The sequence below is a fragment of the Myripristis murdjan genome, chromosome 6 (assembly GCF_902150065.1).
Source record: "Myripristis murdjan chromosome 6, fMyrMur1.1, whole genome shotgun sequence".
NCBI classification, from domain to species: domain Eukaryota; kingdom Metazoa; phylum Chordata; class Actinopteri; order Holocentriformes; family Holocentridae; genus Myripristis; species Myripristis murdjan.
The window spans coordinates 2,564,281-2,582,881 of record NC_043985.1 but is presented as its reverse complement, the minus strand read 5'-3'; the positions used below and the strand labels follow the sequence as shown (position 1 = coordinate 2,582,881).

The 18,601-nt window shown below is 42.3% G+C and overlaps 1 protein-coding gene across 1 annotated transcript in view; it reads left to right on the top strand.

Moving 5' to 3' along the window:
* Positions 1 to 463: 463 nt before the first annotated feature.
* Positions 464 to 18,601, top strand: part of mbtps1 (membrane-bound transcription factor peptidase, site 1) — a 29,108-nt gene continuing 10,970 nt past the window's right edge. The window contains exons 1-11 of the mRNA XM_030053282.1: positions 464 to 752; positions 4,851 to 5,439; positions 9,244 to 9,507; positions 10,832 to 11,047; positions 11,631 to 11,741; positions 12,237 to 12,346; positions 13,869 to 13,985; positions 14,479 to 14,546; positions 15,899 to 16,001; positions 16,883 to 17,034; positions 18,230 to 18,391. Of these exons, the coding sequence (XP_029909142.1) occupies positions 5,211 to 5,439; positions 9,244 to 9,507; positions 10,832 to 11,047; positions 11,631 to 11,741; positions 12,237 to 12,346; positions 13,869 to 13,985; positions 14,479 to 14,546; positions 15,899 to 16,001; positions 16,883 to 17,034; positions 18,230 to 18,391 (1,532 nt within the window). The 5' untranslated portion in view covers positions 464 to 752; positions 4,851 to 5,210. The remainder of the gene's footprint in view (positions 753 to 4,850; positions 5,440 to 9,243; positions 9,508 to 10,831; positions 11,048 to 11,630; positions 11,742 to 12,236; positions 12,347 to 13,868; positions 13,986 to 14,478; positions 14,547 to 15,898; positions 16,002 to 16,882; positions 17,035 to 18,229; positions 18,392 to 18,601) is intronic.

Below are 18,601 nucleotides of genomic sequence, written 5' to 3'. Positions count from 1 at the left end.
CACCACTCTCTGAAATGGGTTATAAGCTGGTCTCTGATTTATCCCTAGATGACCTGGGTTCTCATGTGTTTTAATGAGACAGAGCCCCAAGACAGGGCTGTATTAAAATAAAGTATCCCTAGCCTTAAGAATTAATCTCAATATGTTTTGTAAATTCTATTAATATTAAGTACACTGGTTTATTTTTTCCCCCTCATTACAGTGAGTACAAAGGCTTGTTGCAATTTTAAATGACTGGCCTTGCTACAATGCTCCAGTGATGGATCTTTTATAATTTCTCAACAACAGGATGTAGCTGGATGTACCAGGATGTAGCGCCCTCTGCTGGCAAAAACGCGTATTGATGGTAAGGCTGTGTTAAAGCCGTAGCTGATGGCCCGCATGGTTGCCAGGTTTGATTAAAAAGTGCATGCCTTTGAAATGCGAGGAGAAAATAATACGAAGACAAGCGTAATCGCCAGTACTAACAATTTCCTCTAAAACAAGGCGAGTGGGCAGCCGCCGTGTCTTGGCTACCTTTCTTATTTCCAAGGAAGGAAGGAACTAACATGCATAGCTATTAAGGGGGATGGTTCACACAAACCTGGCAACTCTTGCTAACCAGACGTCAGTGATCTGCGGCTGTAGTGAGTTTGCTCTTAGTAGCTTTTGTTCGATGGACTTAAATTTACCCTGTAGCCACCAATCCACCGCTACACGGAGGGCGAATGATAAAAACGAACATAATTCAGTTTGAGAAGTCCGTCGGCTCGGTGAGTATGAGCAGCACATTCACTGTTAACCAACACCAGCCTCTGTATAGGACAAAATGCAAGCTAGCTAGCTAACGCTGTGCATGTGATAGTCTGTAGGCTCTGAAAATGTATTAGCTTGTTTACAGAAGCCATTTAAGACGGCGCTTTGTATCTTTCACGACGTTAATCCATGCTTTCGTTGTTTACAAATTCATACGAATGAAAAAATTAACCCAACATTGTAAAAATATTTTGCTGTAGCCTCCAGCATGGGTCTGTTGATGCCTTTGACGCTAGTAACGTTACTGATGAAACCTTTTTGGACCTAAATGCTGAATGACGCTTCGGCTTTTTTACAGAACTGGATTACTAACGTCTGCTTTTAAGGTTTAAGTGTGTTTTAGACCACGGTTATGGCGCACTGGAAATCAATAAGCTGTTGTTTTCCTCTCATGGCCTTGTCCACAGCGGAAGAGTGCCGAAATTGTTTATAAACCTGGTCAAAGCTACAGAGCCACCACTTTTGCTACCAAACACAACATTGTTTGGTTGTGTGTGTTTTAGATGTGCTCCTGTTTGACCAAGTGGTTTGTAAATATTTATAAGGTGATTGTCAACCATGAACACCAGATAGAACAGAATAATACCTCAGTTTAATTACTGGAATATGGGAATGTGTACCACCAACCAGTATAGTGTGCTCTACATGGCTTTGTCTCTTTATTTGAGAATTGTCGACACACAGTCATCCATCATGGACATAACGACATTAAAACAACAGTATAACACCAGGGCTAGGATTTTATCCTCCTAATATATTTCTGTTTTTTGTCTAAAGGACTAGAGAGCAGCACTGGTACGATTTACACCCAAACCCATAGAGAATAAAACCCCATAAATCTCAAGGGGACTCCTCAGCTACATGTGCAGGAGTGGCACCGGTCATGGCTCATAGTTGGAGAAACACTGCCATGATTTCTCTGTTTAGACTTTCCTCTGATCAGGGTGGGGGTCTTGTGTAGCTACTAATCTACTGTAGCCCCTGAGGCTTGATGCCATTTTTGTGGCTTAGAGTCATGTTGACACAAGTGGCCCCAGCCTGTCTTTTACAGCCCTTCCCTAACCAATAGGACTATTTTTACAGCCCTGGGTCTAAACCAGTAGTTGTTAGTTGTATTGTTGTCTCTACATGCAGGGATCCTGCCCCAAGCCGGATCTGGTGATTCGCGCCGCCTGCACCCAACCACCACCGCTGTCGCACTAGGCCAGCCAGGGGCTTTTAATTACAGCGCCATAATCTCTACACCCTTATCACTTCTGTAGCCCCTCATCTTCATTTCTTATCTACTGTATCATTAAGACTTTACTCAGGTAGGCATGTGACCACACACACCAGATGACAGTACCCATAGTTGTTTTGAGTTATTTCACTGATGATTTAATGTAAATCTATGTAAGCAGCTCTCTGCTGAGTGTGGGAGAGGATAAAACTGATTCATAGGTGTTTTATTTTGTGTGCCATGTTCTTAAAATTCCAATCCAACCCAGGAAGCTGATGTTGACTTCATCTTCCCCCAGTAATTTTGGTAAATATATAGTTTGCTGTATGGTTAGGAAACTATGACCGGGGCATTGTTTTTGACTTGGTGGACAACATTACCACAGAGGCATGACTGGCTGAATATAAAAGGCTAGGCGTGAACACATACACACATTGCTCACTGAATAGTTGCACACTCAACTCCGGGACATGTTGCACATGTGTTTAGTCCAGCCATAAGGCTTGGCAGCCAATTGATAAAGTGGCTCACAGCACACCAGCAGGATGAAATCAACATGCCAAACTCTCACAACACGTGGATAGATGGATGCTAAAATGGCAACAAATAAGTCAGTTTCACAAATAGATGAAATGCTACATTCCGTGTGATAGAGGATGTGAAAGTGCACAACACAGTGTCGAAAAAAGTGCTTAACATCAAAAGGCCGTCATCTGTGGCCATCTGGTGTGAGGTTGGAGGCAGTAACAGGCTCAGCAGGAGGGCAGGCTGCTGGAACTGCCTTATGCAACCTGGGCTGGACACTCAGTCAGTGTCAGGGTGCTTCACACAAGCTTTTGTGTTTAGGTCCAGAACATGTGTGTCTGTTTGTGTGTATGACACATATGTGTGAGTTGGTTTGTATTTTATTGCAGGTTTGGCCAAGGCTTGAGCTAAAGAAAGAAATGACCCCATGTCTGCCTTTAGTTTTCCCTTTTGATGGGGAGGGTGTGTGTGTGTGTGTGTGTGTGTGTGTGTGTGTGTGTGTGTGTGTGTGTGTGTGTGTGTGTGTGTGTGTATTGGAGTGGTGCGTCACATATGATGCTCTGTTTCAGGTCAGTTGAGGCAGCCCAGCTGGTGCTAGTAGTGTTGGTTAGCTTTCTGCACATCTGTAACGTGTGTCTGTCTGCCATGTGTCCACCGTATCTAACCCCATAAATAGAAGGCAGATATCATTTTCTTTATGCAGCGTAGGATGGGTTTTATTGCACTATAAACATTTTCTTGACAAGGCGCTTAACAGAGAGTGGTGTCTATTTGCCAAACTCGAGAAACAAGCTATTATTTGAGAATAATTGAATATTGCAACTTTTACAGTAGCTCATATAATCCTTTGTATTACCTGGATGTTCAGTTGCTTTTCTGTGGTCAGTGGTTAGCTGGTTTTGGCATCTTTTAGACACAACTCACCAAGCCCTGTCATTGTTAAGATAAAGTTCTAACTAGCTCTGCATACTCAACCTTGTAACAGGGTTTTGCCCCAAGGGCAGTTTGAGGTCTTTATGACAGACTAAATGAGGAAGGAGTGGTTAATATCACATTCCTACACCATTTTGCACCCAGCACCTCCCTTCCTTCCCCTTGGCAGAGCCAGAGAAGCACTTTCTCTGAACACTGCATGAGGAGATAGAAGTGAAAACAAAGAAAAGGCTGTTTTGTATTCCTAAAAATCTAGGAGGGCTAAAAAACATACACCTTTGTTACTTTAGCCAAGGAGGTGAGGCTATATTTTTGCTGTGCTCAGTCTGTGAGGTGAGGCAAAAAATCAAAGAATGGATTTCCATGTAACTTGGTGGACAGATGGCCCTTGGACCAAGGAACAATTGGTTAGATTTTTGTGGTGATCCAATGATGGGTTTTTGCCATTAGATGACAGTGACTACGTTTACATGCACACCATATCCCGCACGCGTATAGGCGTCTGGTCTGCCGGAAATACAGAAGAAGAAGAAGAAGCTGTCGCTATTTCTGTGTTTTCTCCCATCGATATACTTCATGATATTTAAATATTTCATTAGCTGAAGGCAGGCTGCAGTCTCCTCCTCACTCCAAAAATGCTGACTCTTGCTGCTTTTCGCCATGCTGTTCGCCATGTCGTTCTCCCCGCTTGCAGTAACCATAGCAACAAAGACACTCCAGGATTGTGAATCAAGCATGCGCAGACGTAACTGAATATTCCGGTACGGGGCATTTTCAGATTAAGGTGTTTACATGACACAATATTCTGGTTAGAACAGGCATATGCCAGGGGTCTTTTTTCCAACTGGAATATGACCTTAATCGGGTTTGGTATGTGTTTACATGACTCGTGCGCAACCGTAATATCTTGAACATTCCAAATAAACAGGAATATGGTGTGCATGTAAACGCGCTCAGTGTTTCCCCTGTCATTCTGTTGGTGGGGCACAGCGCCTTGCCAATGGAACCTCCCGCCTAGCCTGAAAGTCATGCTAAATTAATTTAATTAAATTAATTTTCAAATTAAAAAATAAATAAAATCACAACAGAAATAATTTAATGTCACGTTTCTATAGAATTTTCGTGCACGAAGCGCGCACGCGAAGCACACATCCCCCCTCGCCAAAGCCAGAATCCTAGGGGAAACACTGGATGATTATCATATTGTACCCATTACTAAGAAACCAATAAGGACTTGATTCCAACTCTTAAGTGGGATGCTTGGAGGGTCAAGAGTCAGAGTTTGCACTGTAGCTGAGTGTTTTCTAGTTTGAGCAAATGTGAAAGTGCTTTTGTCCTCACTTACTATTTGACAAGGTTTTTCTGTTCTTTCTCCCAGGATAAAAATCTATAAGGGTTGCAGAGGAGCTCTAGATTGACACTGCCATCTTCCTCCACCCGTCAGTACCCCTCCCTTCCATCCGGTGTCCCACTGGCTGCCCTCTTTGGTTCTCAAAATGGCGGCTGTGTTCGTTCTCTGGCAGCACCACTGACCTCCACCCTGGACCACCAACATGGAGAGGAAACGCAGAAAGAAATGAATCAAGCTGCTCAGGCCGTATGCAGTGTGGACTCATTTTCCGAGCTCTGGACCTGAACCGGGCTGTCCCAACACCTGACCCTTCTCCAGCCTAACGCTACTCATTCTTCATCTAAAACAGGGTCCCTCCAAAACACTTTGGAGGCCCCGATATACCTGATGGCACGCAACGCCACAGAACTCAAAATGCCTTCACCTCCTGTATGGGTATCCATGCTGCTGGGGCTGCTGGTCGGCTTCCTGCCCTTGGTGGGGATGGAGCCAGCAGGCGGGGCTAAACCAACCTCCAACCTCAACCCCAGCGCGGAGCCCCTCCCCTCCCCCTCTGGCTCCAACTGCTCCCAGCTCACCCTCAAGCTGGAGTTCTCCTCTAAGGTGGTGGAACATGGTGAGAATTTGTTTGCAGTAGATTTGTATTTAATCGTGTGCCTGTATCCTGCAGGTACACTGTGTTTCCAGTCTTTCAGTGTGTTTTGTCAGGTTTCTTGCAGATCAGGGAACCTGCAGAATATGGAGTTTTTTGGGCATTTCTGCTTTATTAGACAGTCACACTGGAGAGAGACAGGAAAGAGAGAGCAGGGAGTCTGGATGACAGGCAGCAAAGGGTCTGGGCCAGAGTCGAACCCAGGCTGCCACGGCCCAGCCCTCACACACCATGGCACACACTCCACAGCAAGTCACTGGAATGCCCACACTTTTAGAACTGGTCAGAGTTGTAATAACAACATTAACGACAAAGAAGCAATACTCCTTTTAATCCATAGGGGCATCCCCACTTAATTTTGGAAAGTCATAGAAAATTTGTGGAATTCTACATCAAGACCCTAGTGGCAACTAAGGATGCATGAATATGATTTATTCAGTCAGATGACACTCTCCTAGAATGCTGATATTACTTTTTGAAGCTGATACCGATAGCAACATTGTTTGGCAATACATTGGTCCTTTTTTATTGGGAACACTGGTTTATTATACTTTACAGCTTACATTTTTGTGGCGAATGATAAAGTGACTAAGACAGCTCTCAAAACAAGATGTCAACAAAGAAAGTAGTTTAAAGATGGAGACAAGGTTGCTGACATGATGCTGTCAAATGACTAGGGGCAGAGAAAGTGAATTAGCATCACTCCTTCAGGCAAAATGTTGAAGTGTCCTTGAGCAAGGCAATTACAAGGGAAACTTCATGCACAGTTTATTCATGATGGGCAAATCACATGTTATTGCTGAGATAACAGTGTTTACCAGGTATATGTTATGTGTTGTAACAGCAAAATGAATTTCACTAGTTTGCTTTCCTCACCAAAAAATACATCACTGAGATGAATGTATCTCACTTTCATCTAGGTTTTTCATGGATATGATATTTCAGGTTTTATCTGTGATTGGTTTTTGGTTGTACTCACTCCTCAAACAGATCTGTTACCTTGATTTATGAAGATGCTTTTTTTAGTAGTCTTAGTTTAGCAGAGACTAAACAGAGAAAAGATTAACAAGAGTAAACAATGCAGAAATGGTTCCGAATGGTTTGAACTGATCATTTGTGCAAGTACATGGTATGAGCACTAATCCACTGAGCTACCAGGATAGGATGCAGTTTTCAGGCTTGTTTGTTTTCATCCTCTTCACATCCCTGCCCCCCCACCCCTCGTCCTTGCATAGATACTGCTCAAGGGCAGAATCTGATACAAAAGATATGTCAGCAGTGCCTGTGAAACACAACCTTTCACTCAGACACACCTTGGTGTCAGTTACATCAAATCATGATAGCAACATTGTAGTTATTATGCCAAGCTGAAGATATAACACAGCCGTTTATGTAACCTGCTGTACTGCCCCACATATCCTGTCAGGGGTAAATACAAGACAGGAAGTGCTCTGTGCTTTGTATCATCACACAAAAGGTATGGCACTGTTCTACAAGTACAACCATCTTACTCTGGATGGAGCAACTGGGACATGAGATCAAAAAAAATTCAATGTTCTGCTGTTCTGAGCCTCTTTCTCTGCTGTTCATATTTTCTTTTTCTTCTGTTGCCATGCTACATAGATTTTGTCCATTGATCCAAATTCCCCAAACAGTTTCTGTTGCAGCTAAAAACCAGTTTATTTTGTGAAAGCTAATAGAACGAAATTTGCCCTATTTTGTGTGCTTAAAAAAAAAAAAAAAAAAAGTGATATCTATCTATATCTCTATCTAAAAAGATAAACAGTACATGGTACTGGAAGATAACAAATTACAAACACAGAAGCATGTTACACAGTGCAACTAAAAGGCACGAGAAAGGGCGTCAGCCATCAAATTTTCAGTATCTTTTTAATATGGTGAATATCTAATTTATAAGGTTGCAAAAACAACGCCCATCTCATTAAGCACTGATTGGGATTTTGCAAAGAACGCAAAAAGGTCACCCGCAGAGGGGAACCTGCACCTGCAGCACACCGTCAGCGGTGTGCAACAACGGATTCCCTAACCAGAACCTGCTGTCTACAGCCTAACAGGGAACAGAAATCCAAAAAACAAAGCCATTCAGTTAGAACCAGCAAACACTACCAGGGACAAAACAAGCTCTCTCCCCAAACAACCAAACCAAAATCTGTGTGAATTTCTCACAAAAGTTACACAGGTGAATATGTTCACCATCCAATGTGGCACAAAATACAGTTTCCCAAGTATTACTTACGGGAAAAATCCAAACAATTGTCACAACTACTCAAAGCCAAAAACAAGTTAACAAGTCCAATTAAGAATGACGAGCCCCCACTTTGTCATGAACCAGCTCAAGGTCCAGACAAAACAGGGGAGACTACACAGATTCTTCAGGGTTTAAACAAAATAAATTGAATTTATGACAGTTAACCCTGTATAAAAAAAAAAATAATAATCTAAATCACCAGAATAATTGGGAGAGGTATTTTAACATCTGAGGCTTGTTTGGGAAAAATACACCAAGCTCCAGTTTGTGCAAGCAGCATCAGTAGTTCCCCCCTGTGCTGCTAACCCATTCAATTAATGCACTGTGCCCTCCTGCCTGTCCTTGAAATACTCTTTCTTGCAACTTCTTTGAGTGCAGTAGGGAAATTGTCTCCTTTTTATCCCCCCATTACTTTGAGGTCAGAGGTCAGGCTCCGCCTTAGAGCAGCACCCCTGGAGCCAGTAGAGTGTGTTGGCCCAGGACATTTAAGTGGTGTGGGTATTTAATAATAAGGGGGTTGATGGATTGTTTAACCCCTTGGCCACTCTCTCTTCCAACTTAATATTGCCCTTGCTCAGAAAACACAGGTGAGGAGTCCAAGACAGGGATGAAGCTTAGTTGATGTCTAAAATGGACTTTTAAAGTGGAATTACTTAAATTCAATTTCTTGGTCATGGATTGAATTTAGTTCTAGATTTTTCTTAATTTAGGTTTCAGTGATCTAATTTCCATATTAAAGATTAGTTTTCTGTCCTTAGTCCTGAGAGCTGGGCGATATATTGATTGACCTTCACGATGGGGCATAATTGTTGTCTTTTCCTTGTTTTAAAGGCGTCAACACAGTAAAGGGATGCAATTTTCTGAACTTATTAGACTGTTGTAGCTGTTCTGTTATTTGTCTCTCTATACTTGTATCATATCCTTACATCATATCCTTACTAATCATTACTCATGGTTACTAATGATTGTTTATCAAAAATCTTGATTGTGTCAATATTTTGTGAAAGCAGCAGGAGTCATCCCTACAATATCGTCACAATATTGATATTGAAGTATTTGGTCAAAAATAGTGTTGTAATTAATTGATTTTGATTGATTTTACTACTCTAGATCCAGCCCAGGTTTCATGAGCAGCATTCGGTTTATCAAATGCACCCTCTGAGCAAATTTTCTTGATTTCTTTCCAAAATGTGGAAGAAAAAAAAAAAATAACAAAATGGTAAAAATGAACCCCAAAAGACCCCAGATGTGGCACTCAGACAAAGAGAAAGTTCAACCTGGTGGAATATCATTTTAAATGTAATCAGTGACTCCAAAGAAGTAAGTAATCTGAAGTTAAGATGTTTAAGTTTTGGAAGGTCATTTCTAGGCTGTGATTACCTATTCCAGATTAAGTCGTAGTCCTGTGTTAATTAAATCTGTGTCTGGGAAACTGCCCCTTAAGTTTTCTGCCTCTTGTATAACAGCTTTCTCTCTCTGTGTCTCTCCTTTCCCTCCAGAGTACATCGTAGCGTTCACAGGGTATTTCTCAGCCAAAGCCCGCAGCCTGTACATCAGCAGCGCTCTGCGGAATGCAGGGAACGGTGCCTTGGAGTGGCACATTGTCCCCAGGGAAAACCCGGCCTCTGACTTCCCCAGTGACTTTGAGCTGGTCCACATCCGCCAGGCATCGCCCAGCAGCCTGCTGACCCTGGAGGACCACCCTTACATCAAGAGGGTGACGCCACAGCGCAAAGTGTTCCGCACCCTCAAATATGTGCCCTGTAAGTCTGCAGCTGTAGCATTGTTGTGTGGAAAAGCTTCTCATGGCTGGCATGCTTACCCACTAAGTGAAAGTCAGCCGCTGAAGCAATACGAAACTCTGGCAAAGATACAGAAAGACGTTTGTCTGCTTCAGATCACAGAATGTCCCTTTGTTTGTCCAGTCAGTTTACACATTTCTCTTGCTGTTGTGTTGCGGTTTAATGGAGATTGTATATCTTAACGTGAGGTTGGGGCCAGCTTGGGGGTGTTGATGTTGGACAGAGTGTGTGTGTGTGTGTGTGTGTGTGTGTGTGTGTGTGTGTGTGTGTGTGTGTGTGTGTGTGTGTGTGTGTGTGTGTGTGTGTGTGTGTGTGTGTGTGTGTGTGTGTGTGTGTGTGTGTGTGTGTGTGTGTGTGGTGAAAGGAGGCGTAGGGGAGGGTGGAAGAAGGACACAGAAGGTCTGTGTTTGCTTACCTTTTGGGAGGGAGTAGGTGAGTAACTTGGGTGGGGGGTTGCCTTAGTGGGGGAGGGGTGACGGGCACCCCACTGTACTTGGCAATGGATGAAAGAGTTCACTGTGCCCCCAGCCCTCACATACACACAACTAGTTTGTTTTTGTTTTTTAAGAATATTACAGAGTTGCCATGTAGCTTCTATTTCCCAAGTTTCTTGAAAAGCAGAGTGAGAAAAAAGGTCTCAGCCAGTGTTCATTACTGTTTGAGATACATTTTAGTGCATTTTGATGAGGGGTCGGAATTGGCTGCATCACTCACCTTTATACAACTTGCTGGTAATGAACATTTTCTCAACAGTAGAACAGAGCTGAGCAGAATAACTTGATTGTTCCCAGGAATAACTTGTACACAAACTTGTATCATGGGGAAGTGTGGCTCATGAGGTAGAGTGGTCATCTGGAGGAGCCGGGGATTGGATCAGGAACCTTCCAATTACCAGAGAAAGTGTTGAAGGTTAACTGAATAGGCAAGGTTTCCAGTCTGCCAGTCTTCCCTATCTCCCAGCACCCCAATACCAAGTTTTTTTCCCCTTGTAATTTTAGCTGGACTTTTTCCTTTAAAAATGGAAAATGTTGCTTATACTTATTATTATTTATTACTCAACCAGTGACAAATTTACCTGCTTGTGCAGACACAGATTCTGATACTGCTACTATTGTGTTTTTATTTTCTGGATTTGCATTTATAAAGAAGCTTAAATGTATAAAAGAATTTAAAATTAATGAATTAAATCAGCAGAAAGACGTGTTGGATGACAGGCCTGTCACTTAACAGCATTAAAAATTCTAACATTGCTGATAACACAGTTGATGGTGTTCTTTCTCCACAGCACCAGAACCTGCTGCACCCTGCAACACCACCCGTTGGACACAAAAATGGCAGTCATGGCAGTCATCCCGGCCTCTCCGTCGAACCAGCCTCTCACTGGGCTCGGGTTTCTGGCATGCCACCGGGCGCCACTCGAGCCGACGTTTGCTGCGTGCCATCCCCCGTCACGTCGCCCAGATCCTTCAGGCAGATGTGCTTTGGCAGATGGGACACACTGGTAAGGCCCCCACCACTGAAACTGAATGCTCCTGATGAATAACAGGAAATACCCACCATTGGTTGCTATTTCACTGTCATGTATCAATATTCAATCTTCAGTGCGCTCCAGTGGTTACTTTGTGAAGCTGGAATTTGCTCAGGTAAATTCCAGCAGGTTGAGTGGAAGTGTAGCCACTTTCACTCAACCCTCTACCTCTACTGCCTCAGTAAATCATTTCCTCTGTTGTCAACCCCTAACAACCTGCCTTAGCTTGCCAAGGGCGGATGAATTATGTACACTTAATGTACTTGCATGTGGATAATGATTCAAATACTGTGTTCTTGTAATATGATTATAACCAAAATAGGAGTTTCAAACATGGAAAAAAACATTGACTTACTCTCCCCAGTCGCATTTACCACTTGAAAATTCAAGATTTGCTGCTGTGCAGTCTTCTCCACACTTTTATACATATTTTTTCAGTTCATTCATACAACAGGGTAGCGGTAGCTTTAGGTTTTGCTATTAGCCAATAAATGACCTTTGAAGTGCTGTGCAGTTCAAGTGAATTTGATTTAATCTGTCAATATTGTGTGTGCAGGGTCTGGTGTGAAGGTAGCTGTGTTTGACACTGGCCTCAGCGAGAGGCACCCTCATTTTAAAAACGTGAAGGAGAGGACCAATTGGACCAATGAGAAGACACTGGATGATGGTGAGGAGGAGTTATAATCTTATTGTGATGATGGTGGTGATGGTAATGCTGAATAATGGCTAGTAAGTTCAGTGATAATGATAATAATGATGGTTTGGTGCTAATGATGATTGATGACTGATGATGACTAAATGATAACTACTTTATTGGGATATAAAGTGTATGTTGTGTATTTGTGAGCGGCAGAAGCCCAGTATTTAGAAAGGTGGACTTGGGACATCCCGGTCCTTTGCTGCACATCATCCCTTTCGCTCTCTCTCTCCATCTCTCCACTGTGAAGAAGGGCAGACTTATGGCTAGACGGCCGCTTACGTAAATTCCCACGCTTGCTGGGAAAACATGGGTGGAGAAAGTGAATGAGTAATGGGGTGTGCTTGCTTTTATAAGCATATAAATGCAGAGTTTTGAAAGAAAGTCTAGATGTCTAATTTTTTGTAATTCTTTGATTTGATACCATGTTCATACCATGATCCATGTCCTCCATTTTTGTTTCAGGTCTGGGTCACGGTACCTTTGTAGCAGGAGTGATAGCCAGCATGAGGGAATGTCAGGGCTTTGCCCCTGACTCTGAGCTCCACATCTTCAGAGTGTTCACCAACAACCAGGTAAACACCTGCCTCCAACCACGGAACTCGTGTCTTATCGTGTGGGGAAAAAAAAAAAAAAATCAACCAGTAAGTCCCCAAAAAGATTCAGGAAATGATAAATAAATCCATCCAAGCTGAAAGAAACTGGTTTCCTGGAGTATGCAGTTATTGTGTTTTGGTGATGTCTACTTTTCAAAGTGTTTGTGAGTTCCAAGTGCAAACATGCAACTTCTGCATTATGTCTTTGGCTTTTTTCTCTTTACTGTGATGTGCTCCAGTGCAGTGGCATGTATGTCATGTCTGAATCAGCAAACAAAAGAACCAGAAATGTGTGTCAAGCTGGTTTTGGTTATATCCTATAATCCCCTTTTCTTTTATGTAGTCATGTGGAATCAGACTCAACCAGTTAGCAGTGTAATATGCAAATATGTCCCCATATAGATCTGTAAGAGCAACCCAGTCCTCAAGCAACACCTGTCCTGTATGTTTTTGTTCCACTTGTACTCTTACTCACCTAAGTCAAATGAAGGCTTAATGCTGATTGGTTAAAGCAGAACTACCTGAACGGGGTGTGCATGAGAATGTGTGGCCCTTAATTGATAATTAGGTGTTTAAGTATAGAGCTGGAACAAAAACTTACAGAAGATGCAGTACTTGAGGACTTGGTGCAGAACTAGATGTGTGCCATATCTTGTATGATTATACTAGTATAATTTTAAAATTAAAACCTAGGCAAGCCTAGTTGAAGCTGGCCCGCCACTGCACCTTCTCTGATCCCTGAAGCTGACCAATTTCAACTCAGTTATTTCACGTTCCTAGTTCGCATGTTTGTGTGTATGCGCAGCAGCCCAAAATCCCACCTGATGGAGCATGTTACCAAGGTGACGTAGCCTGTCTGCAGTTAAGCATAGCCCATCTACATTCTTCTTGTGTGGTCTTGTCCCGGGAGCTGGGGGAAAGACACTCCTGGCTCCCAGGAATGGAGTCATTCCATCTTCTACCGCTACTTGTGACCAGAGTTTTTCTTTGGCGTGACATAATACTGTTTTTAATTAGTGTTTGTTTGGCATGGCTCTGCTTTCAACACCGCCTGATGAACTAACTATCTAGCCTAAGTACAAATAAACACAATACTTCAAGATAATAAAGTTTCAAAGTAGTAACTACAAGTTTGCAATAAGTAAATATCATCTCGGTTTGAAGTACCTGTGGGAGTATGAGAAGAACCAGAAATCACTTGAAGATGAGTGAAACAACTGATGTGAGGTCTGAACAACCAAGGAGACAAACTATATTCACTGAGACTCTCATAGCTGAATGGTTGCACTGCAGATTGCAATGGGCAGCTGTTTAAATTTTCATTAGATCCGAGGTTGATTTTATTTACTTTCATGATGGCATTAAACTTTAATTAAACATGAAATTTCTTTTTTGCAACTGTGTGTTGCTGCAGTTTCTTATAAAACATATTTTAGTGTCATATTTGCTCTGTCCTCTGTATAAAAGCATGTAAAGTATGTGTCTCTCTTAAACCTCCTAGGTGTCGTACACCTCATGGTTCCTAGATGCTTTCAACTATGCCATTCTAAAGAAGATCGATGTTCTCAACCTCAGCATCGGGGGGCCTGATTTCATGGACCATCCCTTCGTTGACAAGGTGATAATCCAGACAGAGAAATAGCTATTATCATCATGTGGGGCCAGCAATGGGAGTAAATATGCTACCATACATATTTCTGACTTTGAATGGCAACAGTTTACTAGATTGATGAAGATGCTGTGAGCAACGTCTGGCTTGTCATCAAGATACGTCTCACATTATAGTCTTTTTGCGATGGATTAATGACCTGAGGTTCAGTGAAAAAGAGTCGACCCGGCTAAGTCAAATTTCACTTCTGGTCTGGTTGATGGTATAAGGTGACACATTGTAGGCTGTTCTCACCTATGAGGCTTACTGTGCATTGCCTCATACACAGGATGGACACAGATCAGCATATTGAAATATTCCTTGGTGGTTTAGTGTTAAAGAGATATTATCATGTAAACTGTCATGGTGGTCAAGACCCCTACCTCTGGAAACACATGTACTCGTTCTTGTTTTCCTTTTCTAGCCACTTAGTTCATTTTGTTCATGTGTGTTTGACTGACAGGTGTGGGAGCTCACGGCGAACAGAGTGATCATGGTCTCTGCTATTGGCAATGATGGACCTCTGTATGGGTATGTTAATCGCTCTAGCGCCATTCTAGTGGCATTTATTATCTGTAATATTCATGTTGTACCTTAATAAGGACACTTGTAGGAACAGTACACCTCAAAAATAAAAGGAAATGTCTACATTTGTCTGCTCAACCCAGTGTTCATAATGACACCAGACGGAGCAATTTAGCTGCTGCTGCACTACCGTAGCTTTTGCCCAAACAGCAGAAGTGAACTGGGCCAGGTTCTGTGGAGATCTGAAAAGGGCGTAGAATAACGACCTATCTGGCCAAATTATTGTGCTTTGAGTCCAGATGCACTATATTTACCAAATTTTGTTTCACTCCTCCACGTTCAACGCCACACTATTCTTCTGGTCAACGAGTACTATTTCCTCTTCCTCAAATTGTTTTACATGACCAGGTAAATGTAGGTTATCAGGGCTCTTTGTGCTGACAGAAGTGTAGTAGTCATTACATGTGGTTTTTAAGACTTTAAACAACCTGGGTTCGGATTCACAAATGTGTTCTTAAGATATATCTCAGCAAAATATATAAGAAGAATTTTCAGGAATTTCTTAAGAAGGCTCTTAAGTGTTATTTCTCAATATTTTCTAAGTAATGATTCTTCTCACCAACTTTTCAAAGTGAAGTGACTGAATTTAAATGTATTAAATTAAGCATGCTTATCAATATTAAAGCTGTGCACCTAGTAGTTGAAAACCTGGTTTTATATATTAGGGTCCAAATCCATGGCTTCACATCACTAAATCCACCTTCCTCATGGTTTATTTAAATAAATTAATATATGAAAACATTGGTATAACCTGTAATTGTACCTTTAAAATTTGGTTATTACCTTATTTTCAATTTACATGAGACGGTCTACTTGCTAGGGCCTGCATCAAATGAATCTGGACAATAAATGTTCATCTCTGTGTTAGGTGTGAGAAATCCTATAAAGACATTAAACTATAACCTGATTGTCTAAAATTAGAGGCTGAATCTTGTCATTGGAGGAAATTTAAGACCAGTGAAAGGTTGTCTTTAAGTTCAGAACAAAAGTGAGAACTTTCATTTCAAGGCAACCAATTATGTTTTTTTTTCTTGTGAAGAAACATAAGAAAGTGAAGATAACACATAAGAACTGTGTTTGAGAATATAATTTTCTTTTTTTTTCTGAAAATAAAGTTAAGGGGGAAAAAAATTGCTCTTGAACAGTTTTTTTTTTTTCTTGAAAAGTTTTTGTGAATCCACTTCCTGGCCCCACTAACGTCAGTCACTGAGCATAAGGCTGAGGTGGAAGTGCAGACTGACATGGGGTTGAGCAGATGATAACAGAATTAGTTTGGAGTAACTTTCTCTTTCTCTCAGCACCCTCAACAACCCAGCAGACCAGATGGATGTGATCGGGGTTGGAGGGATCGACTTTGAAGACAACATTGCCAGGTTTTCTTCTAGAGGCATGACAACCTGGGTACGCTGCACCAGGAACACACATACACTCACACACTATCTCATTATCAGTTTTAGACCAAAGCAGACATCTAGCTTGGGATCTACCCTCTGCTCTTGGAGTTAGTCAGCCATGGTGTCAGCTCCTGCCCCCTCCTTCACATCCCACACTCACACACTCTCTTTTATCAGCTCCAGACTAAAGCAGACATCTGCCTTGGGATCTGATTTAGCCTTCACCCTCTGATCCAGTCAGTCTCTCTGCCCCCTCATCCACTGTCAGCCAGCCATGAAAAAGCCTAAAGGAGCAGACAGCACTCACTCACCCACACAACCTTCCCAACCTGACCGCATTTATGCATCAGAAACACTGAAGAATGGAACACGTTTAAAGCTCCTTTTCTCAACTCTTTCTTTCATCCTGTCCCACTTCTCGCCTTCTCGTCCTCCCTTTTTTTTTCCTCCTCCTGCACCTTTTCTACTTTCCTCTGAGGCCCTTTCTTTGCGTCTCTGTGTTTCTGCCCATGTTCAGAGTACATAGTACGGTGCATACTTGAGGCATGATGACTTGATTTGAAATGAAGGCTGCCATTTGTGCTGGCTCTAAATAAATTTTAAATATGCTTCAGCACTTCTTTGTCTCCTGCGCTTGCTTCCCCTGTTGAGTCTCTTGCACAAAGCTACTCTGTAAATGATTGAAAATGGAGTTAATTTAAATAGTCCAAAAAAATCAGCATGGGACTTTTACTCCATTGCCAATCCCCCATGTGTTCCTCAAGTCGGCTACTTTCAAACTTTTTTTCCAGCTGCGCTCAGCCGCGTTAATTTCTCTCCCTTTCTTCTCCCTGTTGCGTTCTCCTTCTCAACCACCATTTTAACCTTGTTGCCTGTCTCTCCCTGCAGGAGCTGCCGGGCGGCTACGGCAGGGTGAAGCCTGACATCGTGACCTACGGCTCAGGAGTGCGTGGTTCAGGGATGAAGGAGGGATGCCGCTCTCTATCTGGGACCAGCGTAGCTTCTCCTGTGGTGGCCGGTGCCGTCACACTCCTGGCCAGGTCAGTTTTAAAAACCCAAGACTGTCTTCATAAAGTGTCATGAGATGAATGCGATCCCCTGTGTTGCCACAAGGGCAAGCATAAATAGAATTGGCGCAGAAATGGTAACAGTCTTTATAGAACTGCTTATGGCTTGCAGGTCTCTCTTTTTGCTGTAGCTATTGTGGCTGCACTTGAAGGTTTCTCTTGGTTTTCACATTTTACTACAGCTCAAACTGTTACATGCTGGTGAGCGAGTGTTTTGCTTGCAAGTTGAAGATTAATTTATTGTCTCCTGATAAGGGAGGAATTTTGTACTGGATTGTTTGATTTAGGTGTTGCATATTGTTTGTTGGACTTGTTTGTTTTATTTGGGCTGAATGCTTTGTTAAGTATGTAATGTTAGCACAGCGACTCTTGCTCTGTGTATTTTATCAGTAACATTTTCTAAGTAGTTTGTTTTTTTTCTCACTAGGGAGTAGAGTAAGGAGTGGTAGAGGACGAGTCTTACAGTGGTGGCAGTTCTTAAACTAACAGTGAGATGTCATAGGTGATCTGATTTTATTACATTTCTCTGGAAAATGTATTATGTCAGCTGATGTATGTAAGTAAGGTGCTCTCTGAGGCTCTGCTGTAGTGACTAAAGCAATCATACTCTTGGCCAAGTGAGGGCACTGTTATAATTGTTTTATAGAAAACACTTGCATTACAGGATAGAAAATGTATGGTCATGTTTTTTTTTTTTTTTTTTTTTTTTGTAAGTGATATGATGTAAGTATTCCTTGTTTGGTAATGGAAATGTCACTCAGATGTCAACAGGAAGAGGTGTGAGAAGTTATGGCACTGGCCTGTCAGTGTTGGGCATTATTCTCAGTCTGTTCTCTGTCATCCCTTCTCTCTCTGATGAAAGCACTCTCTTGTGTAGCTGTAATTGAGCTGTGGTGACATAATAGATTGTTCATGTCGCAGGGTTAAATATCTTACAACCTTTTCTGATTTGAGAGCCACCACTCCCTTCTCCTTGGGGAGCAGCACAGTCAAAACACACACACACACACACACACACACACACACACACACACACACACACACATACCAACTCAGAGCTCGTCTTTCTTGTACCACTGTTCTGATTTTGAAAGGAGTGGAATCAGACACCTGTGTTCCCTTAGGCACACACAAACCCAAACCCAAGCCGCCCTCCTCTGTCTTCCAGCACCGTTCTAAACCGGGAGCTGGTGAATCCAGCGTCCATGAAGCAGGCTCTGATTGCCTCAGCTCGCCGGCTGCCTGGCGTCAACATGTTTGAACAAGGCCACGGCAAACTGGACCTGATCAGAGCCTACCAGATCCTCAACAGCTACAGACCCCAGGCCAGGTATGAGCTCCATATGGTAGTACACACAGACAGATACAAGCATGGACACAAATTCATGGGTGTGCAAACATATAAATGTTCACACATAAATAGGAAAACAGGCAAAAAGACATATACTAAAGTAACACACTAGGGCTGCACCTAACAATTATTTGAAATATTTGATATTTATATTTGATAAACAACAAATAATTTGTCAAAGATCAAAAT